The 14,110-nt window shown below is 42.3% G+C and overlaps 1 protein-coding gene across 3 annotated transcripts in view; it reads left to right on the top strand.

Moving 5' to 3' along the window:
• Positions 1-14,110, top strand: part of Ipo8 (importin 8) — a 66,931-nt gene that overhangs the window by 50,138 nt on the left and 2,683 nt on the right. For all 3 annotated transcript variants that reach the window (XM_034511582.1, XM_034511579.2, XM_034511580.2), the window contains exons 21-24: positions 1,624-1,844; positions 3,383-3,588; positions 9,016-9,216; positions 12,245-12,361. In XM_034511582.1, coding sequence (XP_034367473.1) covers positions 1,624-1,844; positions 3,383-3,588; positions 9,016-9,216; positions 12,245-12,361 — 745 coding nt within the window. The remainder of the gene's footprint in view (positions 1-1,623; positions 1,845-3,382; positions 3,589-9,015; positions 9,217-12,244; positions 12,362-14,110) is intronic.

The raw sequence follows: 14,110 nt of genomic DNA, 5'->3' as shown, positions 1-14,110 counted from the left end.
CTGCGTAAAGGACAGGAGCATAGGTTTGCCCACAGAATCTTCCCTGGGTAGGGAGACTAATGGACAGCAAGCAGCAGCGGGAGCAGAGTTACGCAGCCCACACTGTCTATGGGTGGTAATAGATATTCACAAAACAAAAAAGTTTCTAGGGTCAAATCTAGGGGAAAATGGGCCAGACAAAAGTCAACAGATTCTATTGTGTACCCTTCTGGAGTGTGTCTAGGGAGATGTATTTGTATTGTTTTCCAAGTTAAATATGAATGGTTTTGCTTTCCAAACCCTAGGGCCATATTGATTGACTTGAAAGTGCTGTTTAGATCATGCTAACACAGGGACATGTCTTGAGGTAGAAAGGAATGAGAAAGCTTTTGTATGACTAGCTCATCACTGACTTAGAGTTATATGACATGCGAAAAGGTGACAACTTCAGTTTGTATGAATGTCTTATGTAGGAAGGAATAGTTGTCTTCATCTGGGCCAGCCCCTGTCTAGTCAGTAAGAATCCATAGCATATTACAGTGGGTTTGTATTTGACCTGAGTTGCAGAGGGACTGGGAATTTGTGCTAAAGGGCTGAGGGCAGTAGGTGATTGAATTTTAGCATGGATGCAGCACTGTAACCTCCAGTCCAGGTATCACCTGGACATCACGCTTCTCTGTGTTTCCTGTCAGCTGCTGTCGAGTTATAGGCTGGTCAGAATCAAGTTTGACTTTGATGTAAGAATACTTCAGAGGTCACTGTGAGCTATTTCTACCAGGAGGGCAGTATATCTTATCTGTGATGTCAAGGCTGTTGGTGGTGATCTTTCAGTTATTCATTATTTATTAGATAAAATATTTCTATGAATATTTTTTCCTAAGTTGTCGGTCTTGTTTTAGTGCAACAGAAAGGTATGATTATTATATTAATTTTAAAATTTAAAGGTTTCCCTAACTCGCGGTGGCTTTACATATATATGATAGTAGATATTATTTCACCATGGCTTATGATTTTTAATGTATCAGACAAATATGATATGGTCCAATCGAAGGACACTTAGTATCTAAATGGGAAGTCAGTGCAGAGTTAGCACTGCAGTCAGGACGTGGGAAGTCAGTGCAGAGTTAGCACTGCAGTCAGAGGACGTGGGAAGTCAGTGCAGAGTTAGCACTGCAGTCAGAGGACGTGGGAAGTCAGTGCAGAGTTAGCACTGCAGTCAGAGGACTTGGGAAGTCAGTGCAGAGTTAGCACTGCAGTCAGAGGACTTGGGAAGTCAGTGCAGAGTTAGCACTGCAGTCAGAGGACGTGGGACCCACAGTCCTTTTTTCAATGTTTTTTGAGCTTTCGGGAGTAGCTGTAGGATTTTGTTTTTCAGGAGACACACTGATCATGTCATACTCTCATTCATTTCCAAATTGACATAAATCCCAACTGTGTCATTTACCTTAGACATAGAAGTGGCCTAGGGTTCTAAAGGACGAGCTCGTAGGCAATCTCTAACTAGCCGCACTGTGGGTGTGAAGTCTCCTACACACAGTTGAAATAAGCAAACACTTATTGTCACAAAGACTCATTTATTGGTGATACAGGGAGCCTCCTGGCCGCCATGTGTGGGTGACTCTTGCTTTCCATCCTATCCTCCAGTGTATCCCGCTGTTCATTCAACTCGTCTTGGAGAGATTAACCCGTGGGGTCAAGACCAGTGAGCTGCGCACAATGTGTCTTCAGGTGGCCATCGCAGCTCTTTACTATAGCCCTGAGCTGCTGTTCCACACACTGGAGCAAGTCCAGCTGCCACACAATCCAGGACCTGTCACGTCACAGTTTATAAACCAGTGGATGAACGACACCGATTACTTTCTTGGGTGTGTGCCTTTTTCATTGCTTTGCTATTGCAGGAAATTTACTTTTTAACATAGGGGTGTGTTGTGAGATAATCTTCATTATGGGGACTGCCTTAGTGTATTATTTAAATTTTTTAACTATTAAGAATATTTTAAAAATTGTTCATTTTGTGTGTATGCCAGTGTATGTGTGTGGGCAGATTTGCATCATGGCATGTATACATGTCTGAGGGCAGCTTTTAAGAGTCTGTTCTATTCTGAAAGCATCCGTAAAGCAGCACCTTAGTCTGCGGAGCCATCACTTCGGTCCACATAATTAGGAATATGGATTAGAAGTGTAACCTGATGGAAAGATATAGAATATAGTACGTAGTATAGGTTTTAACTTTATTCTTTTCAACACTGATCTCATGTGCCCAGCCTGGCCTTGAACACCGGATCCTCCTGATTCTACTTTGTGATTACTGAGATTTTAAGATTTATTTTTATTCAGACCATGTGTATGCTATGCATGCTTGGTTATGCTCAGAGGCCAGAACAGGTGTTGGATCTCCTAGAGCAAGTGTTGGACCTCTTTGAGCTGGTGTTGTAGGTCGTTATAAGCCACTTGATGTGGGTTCTGGGAATCAGGCTCTGGTCCGCTAGAAGAACAGCAATTTCTCTTACTCACTGAGCTTTTTCTTTCCTAGCTTTTGTCTTTTAATTTTGATATTTTAAAACAAAAATATTTCATAGAAAAATGTGTCTAATTTAAATTAATAATTTTTTTTGAATTAATTTTTTTTTCATTCTGTTACAGCAAAGGCTGATGGTAGATGTGTGTGTAGTTAGCCAGGTCAGCATGCTCGCTGCTGACATGTTAAAATGCTTTTGGCACCCTGGGTTGGTGTAGATAGAGCATATCTGACAAGAAACCCTAAGGACCAGACTAGGAGAGCACAGTATGGAGAGAGAGCGCCTTCACTTTCCCACTTTGTAGTCAAGGAGCCATTTCTGCTCCAGCAAACCTTGTCACATCAACATTCGTGTACAGCTCTTTCATTAATCATAAGTGGTATTAAAGCAACAGCAGATGCTAATGGCAGCCTCCTGTCAGCCCTTCTTCTCCTGAAGCCAATTCTTGTTATAGAGAGAGCCCAGGCTGGCCTTGAAATTGCTCTATAGTCCAGGTTCACCTTGAATTTACAATACCCCTGCCTCAGCCTCCTCAGTGTTGGGATTATAGGTTTGAGCCACCACACCTGACTCTCCCCACAGGTCTTTGGTGATAACAGTTGGTCTGTAGAATTTTGTTTACACAGGCTTCAATTACTTAGTCTTCCTAGGCAAGTGATTCTCAACCTGTGGGCCATGACTAAATATCTCCAAAAAATATTTACATTATGATCCATAACAGTAGCAACATTGCAGTTATGAAGTAGCAATGAAAGTAATTTTATGGTTGGGATCAGCACAGCGTGAGGAGGTGTATTTGCGGTTGCAGCATTAGGAAGGGTGAGAACCACTGCTCTGGAGTTGGTCCTTTGTGACCGCATCTGCATGTTTCCCACATTTTGCAGGCACCATGACCGGAAGATGTGTATAATAGGACTGAGCGTGCTCCTGGAGCTGCAGAACCGACCTCCTGCCGTGGATGCTGTGGCTGCACAGATCCTCCCCTCCATTCTCTTCCTTTTCCTTGGCCTGAAGCAGGTCTGTGCTACCCGACAAATGATGAACCGTGAAAATCACTCAAAAGCAGAGAAGGACGACGTAGAGGAAAATGGTAAAGTCTTCTACTTACGATTTGAACTATAGTTGATTTTTGGTTTGAAATTTGATGTATTATTAACTTATTATAAAAATTAAATTATTATTTTATGTGCATGAGTGTTTGCCACCATGTATGAATGTGCGCCACGTGTATACCTAGGACTTGTGTAGGCCTGAAGAAGTGTAGAGTCTCCTAGAACTGGAATTCAGATTGCTGTGAGCAGCCATGTAGTGCTAGGAACCAGACCTGGGTCCTCTGCAGAGCAGCCAGTGCTCTTAACCACTGAGCTATTTCTCCAGCCCCAAAATTCGCTTTAAAAAAAAATTATATATATGTGTGTGTGTGTGTGTACATATATATGTATGTATACATATATATACACATACATGGTTGGGTGTGCATGTATGTGATGTCAGAGAACAATTTTCAGGCATCGGTTCTCTGTTTCTACCATGTGAGTCCTGGGAATTGAACTCAGCTTGGAGGCAAGTGCTTTAACCTATGGAGCCAGCTCACTGACCCAATGCTTTTTTGAGACAGGTCTTGCTTTGCAGCTCAGACCTTAAATCATATTCCTGTCTTATTCTCTTGTGTACTGGGACTGTGTGTATACACTGTCATAAATGTTGATTTCAGCAGGCATTTTCCTTAACTTTTAGCCTGTTTGGAGTCATTAAACAGATTCACATTCTTTGGCCTTTGACACATTTAAACTGGGGCTTGGGTGACTTACAAATTTTATCATTTAGGATACATTTAGATCTGTGCTCCTCTTGACACTTAAAACTCTCAGTGACTTCTAAATGGAGCCTAGTAGATGTGGCTTCCTCTTGATAAGTCTCTGTGTAAGAGAATCAGATGGTCTTGACTGCGAGTTAGCTACTTAAGATTTACTTTCATGTTTATAGCTAAAGGTAGCTACCATTAACTGAATGACTCCCTAGATTAAATGTACAGTGTCATTACATGAGTTTATAGAGATTGATGCTTTTCTTAATGGTTCTTGGGTAATTCGTCTTCAGAAATTATAATCTCGAGATATTTAAGGTTTAAAGAAACGTAGAATAAAAATGCATGAATACAAGTAATTTAGCAATCAGGAATCACAGAGCTGGCAAGATGTTTCAGTGAGTAAAGGTGCCTGCTGCCAAGCCTTATGACTTGGGTTCAAGCTATAGAACCTACATGGCAGAAGGAGAGAACTGACTCCTGCAAGTTCTACTCTGATTTGCACATGTGTGCAGGCACACAAATATATTAACATAATAAAAATTGTCAGGGTAAGGTTGCTGCCATTGGGGCCAGCTCAGCAATAGAGAGCAGTTGCCTCGCATGTACAAATCCTGGAATTTGATCTCTAGGACTTCAAAACCAGTTGTCAAGGACATTTGATGGAGCCTGGTGTGATGTCGCACACCTTTAATCCCAGCACCTGAGAGGCAGAGGCAGGTACTGTATATGAACTCAAAGCCAGGCTGGTCTACACAGGGAGTTGTAGGATAGTCAGGGCTACATGGAGAGACCATATTGCAAACAAAAAAAGACAAAGAATATTACATAGTTATTTATCCAATAATAAGACCAAAAACTACTTTTGCATTATCTAGCTCCAAGTGAAGTTGTTTTCTCATATTAAAAACAGACACTTTGAGCTGGGCTGGTGGTGGCACACACCTATAATCCCAGCACTCTGGAGGCAGAAGCAGGCAGATATCTTGAGTTTGAGGCCAGCCTGGTCTACAGAGTGAGTTCCTGGACAGCCAGGACTACACAGAGAAACCCTGTCTCAAAAAACGAAACAAAAAAACAAAAACAAAACCTCCCAAAACAACAAATAATCCCCCCCCGCCAAAAAAAAAAACAAAAAAAACCCCAGAAAAACCAAAACCAAAGCAGACACTTTGTTAATTGCGAAAAATCAGAATTTCCATAAAATGTACATCTGTATTTTGCATGCTAAGTTCTGTGATTTCCATGAGTTTAGATTTAAGATATTTTTCATCAATAAATTGAAATCATCCTATACCATTAATATACAAGGAATTTTAATGTATCTCTCACCTTAGCATGGCATAAATAGAGCTTCTGACTTTGCTACAATCTTAATTAGATCTTTTGAAGTAACTTACTGCCTCTTTCCTATCCCCCTATTTCTTGCTTCTTTTGAATAAACATATGCTAAAAACTATAGAATCATTTTTTAGCATATTTTCTTTATAATGTCTTGCTTTTTAAACTATTTATTGGTTCATAACTAGTATGGTTGAGAGTGAATGCTCCAGACTTGTTGACTTTCTCACTGAAGTGGAATGATGAACCAGCTTAGGTGTAACTTCTTTGTAATTATATCTGTCCCATCTGTTAGTTTCCAGACCACGATTTCTTGCTTCATCCATAAAGCTAACTTGTCGATTTTGTCCTGTTTTGACTATTGGGAAGGTCTTGGGTAGAACTGTGTTGTGTGGGTCACTTGATATTTGACAACAACTTAGAACAACAGAAACTTTATCATTGCTTTGAAGGTTGGGGAGTCCAAGATCAAGCTGCTGTCAGATTTGGTGTTCAGGTAGACTGGCCCCAAACTCATGACCCTCCTACACTTTTATCCCCAGCTCTGGGATTGCAGCCCAATGCTAACCCTGGCTCTTACTTATTGTTATTAGCACATTGATTGTTAGGGTGGATGTTTCATTGAGGAATTTCTATACAAGGATGTACTGGGATGTGACCAATGTTACCGTATTCCTGGGCATCCTCATCTCCCTCCTTATTGCTTTCCATACTCTGAATATTTGCTCTTTACGCTCATGTCCTTACTGTTCTTCCCACCTCTGGTACATCTACTAAGGGAAGAAGTGATATTTGTTTTTGTGAGATGGCTTATTTCAATGACCATGATGGTCTCCAGTGCATCTGTTTCCTGAAAGTGATATCCTTCATTCTTTATGGCTGTGTGTTCATCCCCCTCTTCCTCCTCTTCTCTTCCTTTTCCTCCTCCTCTTCTTTCTTTCCTTCCTCTTCCTCCTCTTCCTCCACTTCCTCCTCCTCCTTCCCTTCCTTTTTTTTTTTTTTTTCTTTTGCGGCATGGTCTTGTTACATAGCCCTGGCTGGCTTCAAACACACAGGAATACTCCTGCCTCAGCCTCGCTAGTACTGTGTATACAGGCATATGTTTTGATTCTGTGTTATGTTATTATTTTTGCCATAGTTTCTTTATCCATTCATTTGTTGGCTATTGTGAATACTGATGCCTACCATGAACTTGGATATATAGATATTTCTGTAGTAGGTGGCTTTGATTCTGTAGGTATTTACCCATAAATAATATATCTGAATCATATGGGATATTGACTGATTGTTTGGTTGGTTTAGGTGTTTTTCAAAATTATATTTTTAAAATTTTACTTTGTGCGTGTAACTGCTACCTTTGTGAGGGCCCTAGGGATTGAACTCAGGTCATCAGGCTTAAAGGCAAGTGCATTTGCCAGCCTGATTTGGAGTTTTGACAAGGACTTGTGATGTAGCTCTCCCTGACCTAGAACTCACTATGTAGGTGAATAGTTGCTTTGAACTAGCAGTGATCCTCCTGCCTCTGTCTCCTAAATGTTGGGACTATAGCCCTGAGCTACCACACTTGGCTAGAAGTTTTATTTTTAAATTTTTTTAAAAACAATTTTCGGCCGGGTGGTGGTGGCGCACGCCTTTAATCCCAGCACTTGGGAGGCAGAGACAGGCGGATTTCTGAGTTGGAGGCCAGCCTGGTCTACAGAGTGAATTCCAGGACAGCCAGGACTAAACAGAGAAACCCTGTCTAAAAAAAAAAAAAAAAACAAAAAAAAAAAACAAAAAAACCAAAACAACAAAAAAAAAAAAACAAAAAAAACAAAAAAACAATTTTCATTATTAACTTTCTAATGGCTGGATTACATTTCCAATAGTGAAGAAAAAGGGTTTTCTTTTTCTTTCATCATTACCAGCATTTTTTATTGTTTTCTTTTTAATTTTTTTTTTAAGATTTGTTTATTTTTTTGTCTAAGAGTTCATAGAGGTCAGAAGAGAACTCCCTAGTACTAGAGTTATGAATGGTTGTGAGCCCCGTGTGGGTGCTGGGAATAGAGCCTGGATTCTATGGCAGAGCAGTCAGGACTCTTAACCACTGAGCCATCACTCCAGTCCCTATTGTTTGTTTTCTTGATGACTGCCATTCTGGCAGGGCTGAAATGGAAAATCAGTGTTGAGTTGCATTTCCCTGATGGCTATGGTTGTTGAATGTTTTTCCACATATATTGGTCATTTGCACCAGTTCATTTTTTAAAGTGTCAGTTCAGATCCATTGCCCATTTACTGTTTGGATGACTTGCTAACTAGTTTGTGCATCTTGGCATGACTTATCTTTTTTGAGACAGGGTGGCCTCAAACTCATTATGTAGCTGACACTGCCCTTGATCTACTCCTGACCCTTCTGTGTCAGCCTCTCAAAGTCAAGCCTGGCTCAGGGTGGCATATTTTGTGGGACTGATTTTAAGATTGCTGCTTGGTCATGTTGGGTTCTAAGCTTTTTCTCGGTCGATTTGTACTGCTTGTGCTCCCTGATGGTTTAATATCCAAGTGCAATTCTTGTTATTGTCTTCTTGTTGCAACTCTTGGAACAAAGCAGAACTGAAATTAGGTGGTGTGTACTTTGGCTTCCTTTGTGTGTGTTTTCGTGTGTGTGGGGGTACACATGTGTGCATGACCATGTGAAGGCTGAAGGACAGTCTTGGCTATTGCTCCTAAGATATCATCACCCTTGATTGTTGTTTGTTTTGAGACAGAGTCTTTCACTAGTTTGGGGTTCACCAAATAGGCTAGGCTAGATGGGTAGAGAGCAGGCCCAGGGATCTACTCAGATTGCAAGCAATGCCGCTATGCTTGGTGGGTTTGTTGTTGTTTTGCATTGTGTTGTGTTTTGTTTTGGATATAAGTTCTGTGGGTTGCCCTCAGCTTCGAGCTACAGCCATGGCTTAACTTTTCAAGTTACAAACAGCTAGACACTTTATTTTTCTTGACATGTTCTTATTGTTACTATTTGTGTTAGCAGAAATGACCTCTTGGGGGGGGGGGATTTCAGAGCACTTCATAATTGTTTCCTTAATGATCAAGAGAGTTGAAGTCGTTGCTGCTGAAAACACAAATGGATGGGGACCTTTCTGCTTTTCTTCCCATCAGAAGAACACGGGGAATCTGCAGTTAAACAGCACTTGTATGTGACTAGGGTGGCCACGGTACAGCATTAGCAGTGATCAGTCTGAGTTACTGAGGTGAAGAGGGTGAGGCCAGCCAATCTCCTGCAATAAACATAAAGTTTATAATTGTAGAGAGATTCTCTGGTGGCCTCATATTTTCAGAATTTTTTGTAATCCTTGTTTTTCATTCTTTTACATAACTAATGGTCCACAGAGGAGATTTCCAGTGAGGAGGAGGAAGAGACAAGCGTAAGTGCTCAAGCTATGCAGTCACAGATGGGCAGAGGTGAGGAGGAGGAGGATGATGACTGGGATGACGAAGTACTGGAGGAGACAGCCCTTGAGGGCTTCAGCACCCCACTGGACCTCGACAACAGCGTGGATGAGTACCAGTTTTTTACACAAGCTCTGCTGAGTATGTCTTCCCTCATTCCCCAAACTGAATATATTCTTTAAACATTTTTAATTTCTTCTGTTAGTAGTTGCTTTGGGATCTGCCCAAAGCATATACCAATATATTGGTATATACTTTTAGAATTTTATCTTTTGTTTTAGAAATAGCCAAACATATTTAAAATGAAAAGAACTTAGCCCAATAACACACTCAAAAGCTGTCTTAAATTCCCATTGCTGTAGCATCAGCATAGGGTGAGCCTGCACGTCATCTTTATAGGAGTCATTTGAGATGCTGGTGTAGCATATCATGCTCACACTCAAGCATGGATGGCCCTTTCCCACATTTCTTTCACATCTGAGACTTCATTGGTTGATGAGCAGAGTACATAGACATTTCAATTCTTAACATGTGTACCCAAACTCTGAAGAGCCATACACCGAGTTCCATGTACCTACCCCCAGAGCCACTGTTTCTCTTTGAACTTACTCCAGTCATGCTCCAAACTCAGACTTGGCAAATTTCCTTAAGATCTCACATTAACAAACAGACACTCAGAGTCCTTAGTTCCACCGACTCACTGTTTTATGCCTCATACAGAACATACTCAAAATTTCTATCTTTCACAGTGTATCATAACTGTTAGGAAAATGGACTGCCATGACCAGAGGCATTATAGTTCTGATAGAGCAAGGACCAACGGAGTGGTTTTAAATGGGATGAGGTAGGATTCCCTCACCTTTTAAAGTTTCTAGAGCTACTAAAAAACTCGAATTTACAAAATAGTTGATAAAAATATTCCTCTGAATTGTACAAGAAGAGAGGCGGGGCCACTGACAGATGTGATGGATGCTTAGTCAGGCTTGGCTTCTTTCTCTTGTACTTCAGAGGCCACACTCTGGCCTTGAGAATCTCCATTTTCTGCAGGAAGATCTGTTTTTTGCTGTTCAGCCCATCTGTCCTTTGCTCCCCTCTTCCCTTTTGTTCACACTTTTTTGTCTGATGATTTATCCTCTCCGCTGGGCCTTTTTGGCTTCACATCCTCCTTGGCAGAGGCGGGCTTGGACTCCACCTCCATTGTTCTAGCCATCCTAACCTTCCTCTTAGGCATCCTGGTGGTGCAGTGGGAGGTGCCCTGACTAGCTGCCACTGCACAAACTCACAAATAGCCATTTTTCCATGTATGAGTAAACTGGTCCAGGCATGTTGTGCTTAAACACTGTACCCTTGAGCCTATTAATTATTCTAGATCCACATGGGAAGAAACAGAGGGCAAGGATTTTGTACAGAAAATAACACTATAAGTAAAAGTTATAAGACTCCTTAAAGCGGCATGTGTCTGAAGGTCTTGTATAAAAGTGGGAGATGTGAATGGGGAGCACAGGATCAATGCCACTGCAGCAGAATGAAGAAATAACAGACACACAGACAAACTGGGATCAGGTGGGCTGCGCTTTCCATAAATAGGCTGCAGCACCCCTGAAACTCAGTGAGTTTATTACAGACAGTTGAACAGGGAGGTGAGGTTTAGCTCATCTGCGTAGAATAAGGTTCTTCCTCTTAAGGAGCGTCTTCAAGTTGTAAACACTGGGGTGCCGGGAGTTGGGAGCAGCTATGGTGGACATTTTCTGCACACACTGTCAATATTTGCACATGGACTCGAGGGAGGCTTTGCCATTCTCTGGACCTCATTCTCAGAAAGCTTTGCCCTCCCATGGGGCTGAGGCACTGGGGTCCTTGACATGGCTAAACTCATGCCAGTGACACACATTTAACTCAGGACTTCACTTGTTTCCTACAGATAAAACTGAAGAATAAGCCAGTGAAATACTTAGCAAGTTATTAATCTAATAGTTGTACTAAAAAAAAAAAAACATAACTAATGTCTTTTATTTGTTTTATGGTTAAATAGTGATTCTGTGGTTCTGTTACTTCTGCTATTAGATGCTTAAGATTCTCATGTGTGTGCAGTATTTTTCCCAACTATGCAATGCCAACATAACACACCACCATCATTTAATTTTGCCACAAGTACAGCAGTGTTCTGGAAGCCAGCTCTACAGATAGAAATAGGAAAGCATGCTCCAAGATGGCCGTCTGTAGACATGCATGCATCCTGACCACCTCAACAGCTTTTGGGTCTCAAGTGGAATCTGAGTATGCACAACAGTTTAGAAGCTCCTCTGGTGGGATTATGGCCATCTGTAGACAAGTTTGGACAAACCACCAGGAAAAAAGCCTCTGAGAAGTCCTTAGGAAGGAGGTCAGGACTGAGGGTGGCTACCTTGAATGTGGGCCCTTTGCCCAGTGCAGAGTGGAGTGTTTTTCTAAAAGCTGTTGACCTAATATGGTGGTTTACTTCTGGGATAATTAGGTGCAGAGTGCAAAATCTTGAGCACAGGCAATGTGAGGTTTTTAGATCAGGACTACAGTGTGGAACTGGATAGGGGGAGCATGTAGGTAGAGGACTGGATGTGGGCTGGGCATGGTTACAGATGTGAAGGGTCTGTAGTGGTTTCCCAAGAGGCCAATAGAGCCAGTGAGAGAAATGGGGGATTGGGGGCATTTAGAAGGAAAATGTTAAACTTTGTTTCAATTGTCCTAAATTTGAAGTATTTAGCTGGAAAAGTCTGGGAAGTGGGAAGCGAAGGGAAGGATTGTGCACAAGGGTGCAGATTTGGGCCCACACTGCAGACACAGAGCCGGTGTGGAAAGCAGTACAAAGTTCAAGGAGGATGGTAACAAGGGAGCCCCCATGTTTCTCAGTATCACAGTGTTAGGGAATAGTTGGGAAAGCTTCCAGAAGACAGAAAAAGACAGAAATCGGGAAACCACAGATTTGTGGAAGTTACTTTCCTTGGGGCTCCTCAGAGTTGGGTATCAAGTGGGCCCTCAGAAATGATTGTTAGGGTCAGACTCATGACCCTGCCTCTTACTGTCTGACGTAATCTCATTGTGATTTGGTCATGCTGCTGCTTACCTTTCCTGAGATCATAATGGTCACTGGCTCTCTTACCTTTTCTCCCCCAAACCCCCTGCAATGCTGTAGCTGTGCAGAATCGGGACGCTGCCTGGTACCAGCTGCTGGTGGCACCACTCAGTGAGGATCAGAAAAGAAAGCTGCAGGAGGTGTACACGTTGGCAGAGCGCCGAAGGACACTGGCAGGTCAGTCAGTCCTTTCCATATTGGAGTTGTGTGTCCGAGGGCCACCATCTGCCTTACTTGATTAAAGTGGCTGAAGACCAGCCCTTCATGATAATGAAGAATTCCACTGTCATGTAGCTGTGTTTGTTTTGTTTTTAAGACAGCAGGGTTTTGCCGTGTAGCTAGGCTGGCCTGAACTTGTAAGCCCTTCTATTTTATTTTTATCTGTATGTGCTAAGAGTTACTACTGCGCTACTCCTGGTCTGAATGGTTGTTCTTTCTCTGTTTGAGATGCTGGGGTTTGAACTCAGAGCTTTGTACATACATGCTGGGCAAATAGTCTGCCAGTGAGCGACAGCCCTAATCCTCCTCTTCCTCCTCCTACCCCCTTCTTCTTTCCCTCTCCCTTCCCCTCTCCTCCCTTGCCCCTCCCCCCCTTCTGTCTGTCTCTGGAACTCACTGTGTACCCCAAGCTTACTTCAAACTCAGTTATCCTTCTGCCTCAACCCCCCTGAGGGCTCAGATTATAGGTGTGTGCCACGAGGCCTACCTTTTTTCCCTTTTCTTTACGAGGAGATGTTGCAAAGTTGGCTAGTCTAGCCTCAAATTTACTGTAACCTTTGGACTTATGATCCTCCTGCCTCAACCTTCTGAGTAGCTGGTATTATAGGATGTCCCTGTGTCACTAGGCCCTGTTTGATGTTTTTTGTTTGTTTGTTTTTTAAATCATTGTAGCTCTATCAGCGTTTCACAGATTAAGGGTTATTATGTGTTCCCCATTCATATCCTCCAAATGTTTTGGAGAAGTAAGGGTTGGAACAGGTCTTGTTGAGAGCCTAACATCTCAACCACAGATGAACTAAAAGCACTCAGTGGATCTTACAAGGAGTTTGTATTCTTGAAAACGAAATGCCACATTGCTCAGTTTACTATCAATGTTACCAGGGTGTACCTAAGGAAACCAACTTACGAGGAGGGATTTTTGGGGGTGGGGGTGGGGCTCTTTGTTTCAGTCCCTGGCCACTTGGTCCCCTTGCCTTTGGGTCTCTGATGAGGTAGTACCTGAAGGGAGGAGTGGGAAGTAGAAGAAACGCACTCATTTCAAGGGACCTGGGAAGCATAAAGGAGATGGGGCTGGGGTCCTAGTATTTCCTTTAAAAGCACACTTTATGGTGCTGGAGAAGGGGTCTCAACAATGAAGAGTCATTGCTATTCTTGCAGAGAATCTGAGTTAGGTTCCCAACACCCACATCAACACCTATAGCTACAGTTTCCTTTTTTAATGCCCTTTTCTCCATTCTTGGACCTGTACATATGTGGCATAAGCCCCTTTCACACAGGTGTACGTACACACACACACACACACACACACACACACACACACACACACCTCTTTACAAAAAACCCAGTAACCTCACTTGCTCCAGTGAGGCCTCTCCTCTTAAAGGTTGTACTACCTCCCAGTAGTGCCATAGGCTGGGAACCAAGTGTTCAGCATGCAGACTTCAGGGGACATTTCTGACGTAAACCAGGGCAAGTTCTCATTTATATTTGTTGGGATTCGTGTGTTGGGGACAGTTAATTTTTAGCTTTTTTTTTTTTTTTTTAAGGTTTTTCGAGACAGGGTTTCTCTGTGTAGCCTTGGCTGTCCTGGAACTCACTCGGTAGACCAGGCTGGCCTCGAACTTAGAAATCCGCCTGCCTCTGCCTCCCAAGTGCTGGGATTATAATTTTTAGCTTTTAAGAAGGAGAAATTGTTTAATGTCAGGA

The sequence above is a fragment of the Arvicanthis niloticus genome, chromosome 9 (genome assembly GCF_011762505.2).
Source record: "Arvicanthis niloticus isolate mArvNil1 chromosome 9, mArvNil1.pat.X, whole genome shotgun sequence".
In the NCBI taxonomy this organism is placed as follows: Eukaryota; Metazoa; Chordata; class Mammalia; order Rodentia; family Muridae; genus Arvicanthis; species Arvicanthis niloticus.
This window is presented reverse-complemented; position numbering and strand designations above follow the sequence as displayed.